General features: G+C 45.6%; 1 protein-coding gene across 1 annotated transcript in view; it reads right to left on the bottom strand.

Annotated features, from left to right (window-relative positions):
• The window catches only part of EFTUD2 (elongation factor Tu GTP binding domain containing 2), a 32,584-nt gene extending 27,982 nt beyond the window's left edge, over nucleotides 1-4,602 (bottom strand). Inside the window, exons 1-4 of the mRNA XM_012803022.2 lie at nucleotides 4,527-4,602; nucleotides 3,834-3,899; nucleotides 3,021-3,056; nucleotides 730-820 (exon numbers count right to left, since the gene is read on the bottom strand). Of these exons, the coding sequence (XP_012658476.1) occupies nucleotides 730-820; nucleotides 3,021-3,056; nucleotides 3,834-3,899; nucleotides 4,527-4,586 (253 nt within the window). The 5' untranslated portion in view covers nucleotides 4,587-4,602. The remainder of the gene's footprint in view (nucleotides 1-729; nucleotides 821-3,020; nucleotides 3,057-3,833; nucleotides 3,900-4,526) is intronic.
• Between the last annotated feature and the right edge of the window lie 1,248 nt (nucleotides 4,603-5,850).

The following is a 5,850-nucleotide window of genomic DNA, read 5'->3' as shown; positions in this document are numbered from 1 at the left end:
AAATAGGAGGCCTGGAGCATGGTGCTTGCTAATTAACCAAAGGAGAGTTAAAAATGACAACTGTGTCGGCGGTGCCCATAGCTCAGTGGGTAGGGTGCTGGCCACATACACAAAGGCTGGCGGGCTTGAACCCAGCCCAGGCCAGCTAAATAATGACAACCGCAACAACAAAAAAATAGCCAGGTGTTGTGGTGGGTGCGTACAGTCCTAGCTACTTGGGAGGCTGAGGCAAGAGAATCACTTAAGCCCAAGAGTTTGAGGTTACTGTGAGTTGTGACACCATCGCACTGTACCCAGGACAACAGCTTGAGACTCTGTCTCAAAAAAAAGAAACAAAGAAGGACGGCGACTGTGGCTCAATGAGTAGGGCACTGGCCCCATACACTGAGGGTGGCAGGTTCAAACCTGACCCCGGTTAAACTACAAAAAAAAAATAGCTGGGTGTTGTGGTGGGCACCTGTAGTCCCAGCTACTCAGGAGGCTGAGGCAAGAGACTCGCCTAAGCCCAAGAGCTGAAGGTTGCTGTGAGCTGTGATGCCAATAGCACTCTACTGAGGATGACAAAGTGAAACTCTGTCTCAAAAAAAAAAAAAGACGACGAAAACTGTGTCAATGAAGGTGAGGCAAATGTAAAACAAACAAGTCCAGCTCTGTTCTGCTCTGAAAAGTGGGAGTACAGATACCCAACAGGGTAAGTTTCCACTAGTAAAAAGTCAAAGAATTACCTACCTGGAGTATCCATGATATTGAAGAGGTAAGATTTTCCTTTGGTATCTGGCAAGACCACTGTCACAGGGGTGCTTTTGATGCCAACACCTCTCTGAAAGGCACAAAAAGACAAGGGTCAGGACTTCTTCCTACACAAGAGGCTCCTTCTGCTTTTAGGGCTTGCCAACTGCTAGTAAATTACACCAGGGTCTCTCCTAGTGGGTGTGATTTTTATCTAGGTCTCAACCATCAGGACCTGGAAGATAAAATATCTTGGAGCCAGACTGTATTTATGGTGGTGGTGGGGGTTAATTCAAATGTAAAAAACTAAAACGAATAAGCAAGCAAAGCAGTATTAAATCTTAACAGAGAATCTAGAGTCCTAAAATCTTAGCCTCCTCATACATTGGAAACAAAAGTAACTGCTGAGCTTCTTAAAAGTAAAAAGAGGCTCGGTGCCTGTGGCTCGAGTGGCTAAGGCACCAGCTACATACACCTAAGGTGGCAGGTTCGAATCCAGCCCGGGCCCGCCAAGCAACAATGATGGCTGCAACCAAAAATAGCCAGGCATTGTGGCAGGCGCCTTTGGTCCCAGCTACTCGGGAGGCGGAGGCAGAAGACTCGCTTGAGCCCAGGCATTGGAGGTTGCTGTGAGCTGAGATGCCATGGCACTCTACCCAGGGGGACAGCTTAAGGCTCTGTCTCAATAAAAAAAGAAAAAAAAAGTAAAAAGAAACAATCTGGGACATTTTAGGGTTTTTCTTAAATTAAAAAAAAAATCATAGGCTCAGCCCCTGTGGCACACCTAAGGTGGTGGGTTCAAATCCAGCCCGGGCCCGCCAAACAACAATGATGGCTGCAACCAAAAAACAGCCGGGCATTGTGGCAGGCACCTGTGGTCCCATCTACTTGGGATGCTGAGGCAGGAGACTCGCTTGAGCCCAGGAGTTGGCAGTTGCTGTGCACTATGATGCCACCGTACTCTACCCAGGGGGACAGCTTGAGGCTCTGTCTCAAAAAAAAAAAAAAATTATAAAAGCTGTCATAGAAAATAAATATTAAAAACACTCCAGACAGGCTCAGTGCCCCTAACTCAGCGAGTAGGGCACCGGCCACACACACCAAGGCTGGTGGATTCAAGGTTGGCCCAGGCTTGCTAAACAACGACGACAAGTGCACCCCCAAAAAAATAACCAGGTGCTGGGGTGGGTCCCTATAGTCCCAGCTACTCGGGAGGCTGAGCCAAGAGAATCGCTTAAGCCCAAGAGTTTGAGGTTGTTGTAAGCTGTGATGCCACGGCACTCCAGGGTGACGTAGAGAGACTCTGTTTCAAAAACAAAAAGCAAACAAACAAAAAAACAGAAACCAAAACCACAGTAACAAACAAAAGAACTCCTCAAACAAATATAGAAATATATTATAAAACAATAACTAACATTCACTGATTGCCTGTCACATGCCAGCACCATTCCAAATTCTTTCAGTTAACCACACTTAATGTACTGAAGCCTTTCATGTGGTCATTTAGGAAAAAAGGACAGAAATAAAGAAGAGAGGCTGGGTATGGTGGCTCACACTTGTAATTCTAGCACTTGGGAAGGCCAAGGCTAGGGTTGCTTGAGCCTAGGAGTTTGACACCAGCCTCAGCAACATAGCGAGACCCTGTCTCTACAGAAAGACAGTAAAATTAGCCAGGCAGGGTTCTGTGCACCTATGGTCCCAGCTACTCAGGAGGATGAGGCAGGAAGATCCCTTGAGCCTAGGAGTTTGAGGCTGCATTGAGCTGTGATGATGCCACTGCTCTCTATAGCCCAGGCCCCAGAGCTAAATCCTGTCTCAAAAAAGAAATAAAGGGAAAAATAGGGGTCAGAGGACAGAGGGGATAAAGTGCTAAAGTTCTAGAGGCAAAGACAAAGAGAAGCACAAAGACATATGAACCCATTCTCAAAAAGAAGCTGTTCTTAGAAAGAGATCATCATCTGGACGGAGTCATCTTACAGACTTGAAGGATGATGCCATTTTAAAAAACATATTGAGTTTCTATTCTATGTAACTTATAGCATGAATGCAGAAGGCTCCTCTTACTATTTACCCTATTTGGTCAAGGACAGGAGGACTCCCTTGTATGCTACAGCTTGCCTACCTAGATCTGTTTGCAGTTTTATAATCCTGGGATGACTTGAAGCAGCAGGGAGATAAGGCATGTGGGACAGGGGGAAAGAGAAGTAGGGGTTGGACCAGAGCACTATCATAAAAGGCTCCCCTACGTTTCCTACAAAACTCAACAATCTGATTTCTCCAGCCACACTTACCTCTTGCTCTGTGAAGAGGATGTCAGTATAGCACAGCTGAAAAAAAATTAACTGTCGTTACCACCTGAATTCAGACTCTTGTTCTGAGTACAAACCATCAATCACTTTCCCTTACCACCTCCCTGCTGAAGGGTTTCTGCTTAGGAGGAGAAGCGATTAAAGACAGCAGGGTGTCCCCATAGCAATTCCAGACAATGAGACCAGTGCCCTCACAGCTGGAAATGCTCCTGAATGTGTGGAGTTTGGGGGTTTTTTGGGGTGGAGAAGAGAAGGTCAATAAAGACCAAGTATATGGGTAGAAAGCTAAATCCTATCAAATGCACTGAATTCTTATGAGTGCTAAGGGGGGATACACAATGGCCTTCATGCCAAAGTTTCTAAATAGTCAATCTGACAGAGGTTGAACTGGGACAGAGTTATTGCACTGGGACATACAGCCACTATTGGCCTCATTCATGGGCATTTGAATTTACCATGAAAGCAAGGTACAACTATATTATATTTATAGAGCAGGCTATTAATACCCTTACAGGAAAGCATAGACAATAAAAGTCAGGATATATCATAACAGAAGAGGGATCCAAAAATAGATACATCAGCCCCAAATACTGCAGGTTAATATTCTTTATGCTTCCAAGAAAGTTAAATTACTTTTCTTACAGTCTATTAACAGAGATTACAGTCATAAAGCCTCACTCTGTAAGCGTCATTATTCATAAAGAGAGTGTGAATGGTGAAGGAAAGGAAAAGAAAGAGCCATCCGTATACATTCTGAATGGCTCCTCCTGAACTCTCAGCATAAGTTCTACTCACATCTTGGTCATAGCGCTTTCTGATTTCTGGGTGTGTCTGCTCGATTAAACAATCTACAAAACACGTCTGAAAAGGAAGAGACAGTTAAGACCTGCCAACCACAGAGAAAAATTTACTGTACCTGTGCCCCCCGACCCCGCTCCCAATATACCACATAATTTAGGAATAAAGAGAGGAAGAGAAGAACAAGGAGGATGATGGGACACCAATAGATCGACACTGAAGTCACAGGATTCTTTTCTTTCTTTCTTCTTTTTTTTTTTTTTGCAGTTTTGGCCAGGGCCGGGCTTGAACCCGCCACCCACAGTACATGGGGCTGGCGCCCTACTCCTTTGAGCCACAGGTGCCACCCCCACAGGATTATTTTCAAATGAAAGATGAAATCTTTCTTGGACAAGCATCCCTCAGGAAATGAAAACTTATAAAAATCACAGTGAGACTTCATTTCCTTTCTTCTGTCTAGATGTAGACACAAGGCTCAGGCATACAAGTGGTTTTTGGGACAGGCTCCATGCACCACTCAGGAAATCTAGAATTTCACAGCCTGGTTTCATAATAGGCCCAGAGGCTCCCTCCCACCCCCAAATCAGGAGGTCTAGTCTTATGACCTCAGACCTCAAACCTCAACCTCTGTGACACAGGGCTCAAAACATGAAGAGAAATCCTGTTCCAAGTAGCTGAAAATTCTCTCACCTTGCCATGGTGGAGATGACCACAAAGGGTCACATTTCTGATGAGCTCCGAGTTATCCATCAGATCTGCCAAGAAACTGAAAGGAGAAAATAAAAGACAAAAGGGACTTTGGCAAAAGCTTTGAAATGAGAGTGGTCCAGAAGTGTTTCAGTTGTTCCAGTGGAACAACTTTTAGACCAATTGGAGACTGTTCAGGGGCAGACATACATGTCTATACCTATAGAGAGTGCTGGCTGTGGGAATGGAACAGACTTATGCATGAGGTAACATGATCTGTGAATGCAATGTCATGGGGGCTTCAACAGTAAAGTGATGAGAGTCAAAAAGAAAGAAAAACAAAATACCCAAATTAACACATGTACACAAGTACCATCCCTTAAAAAATCTTCAGGCTTGGGTGCCTATAGCTGAGTGGTTAGGGCACTGGCCACATGCTCCAAGGCTGGTGGGTTTGAACCCAGCCCAGGCTGGGTGTTTGGCAGGTGCCTGTAGTCCCAGCTACTAGAGAGGCTGAGGCAAGAGAATCGCTTGAGTCCAAGAGTTTAAGGTTGCTGTGAGCTATAATACCACAGCACTCTACGAGGGTGACAAAGTGAGACTCTGTCTCAATGAAAAAAAAAATCTTCAGGCTGTACTTATATTCCATTGATACCAAGGGTTTTTTTTTTTTTTTTTTTTTTGAGTCACCCTGGGTAGAGTGCTATGGCATCATTATAGTTCACAGCAACCTCAAACTCTTGGGCTAGAGCAGGGGTCCTCAAACTTTTTAAACAAGGGGCCAGTTCACTGTCCCTCAGACCGCTGGAGGGCTGGACTGTGGGCCTGGGACAAGTCGGCTGCTAAGCAGGACAGGCAGCAGCAGCAAAAAGACCCAGCGGGCCGGATAAATGTCCTAGGTGGATTGCATGTGGCCTGTGGGCCGTAGTTTGAGGACACCTGGGCTAGAGCAATCCTCTTGCCTCAGCCTCCTGATAGCTGGGACTACAGGAGTATATCACTATGCCCAGCTAGTTTGTTTATTTTTAGTAGAGATGGGGTCTCTCTCTTGCTCAGGCTGGTCTTAACCTATTTGCCCTCCTTGGCCTCCCAGAGTGCTAGAATGACAGGCACAAGCCATCAAGCCTGGCTGCCAAGGGGGTTTAAAATCACTTTGGAAGCTTCTCTCAAAATTGCTATTGGGAGTCAGTGAACAATGCATTCAAGAAAACCCCATCTCGGCTCAGCAGCCAGGGTACCAGCCACATATGCTGGAGCTGGCGGGTTTGAATCCAGCCCAGGCCTGCCAAACAACAGTGACAACTACAACAAAAAAATAGCCAGGCAT

Source organism: Otolemur garnettii, unplaced genomic scaffold (genome assembly GCF_000181295.1).
Source record: "Otolemur garnettii isolate 467f Iridium unplaced genomic scaffold, OtoGar3 scaffold00018, whole genome shotgun sequence".
Taxonomy (NCBI): Eukaryota; Metazoa; Chordata; class Mammalia; order Primates; family Galagidae; genus Otolemur; species Otolemur garnettii.
This window is presented reverse-complemented; position numbering and strand designations above follow the sequence as displayed.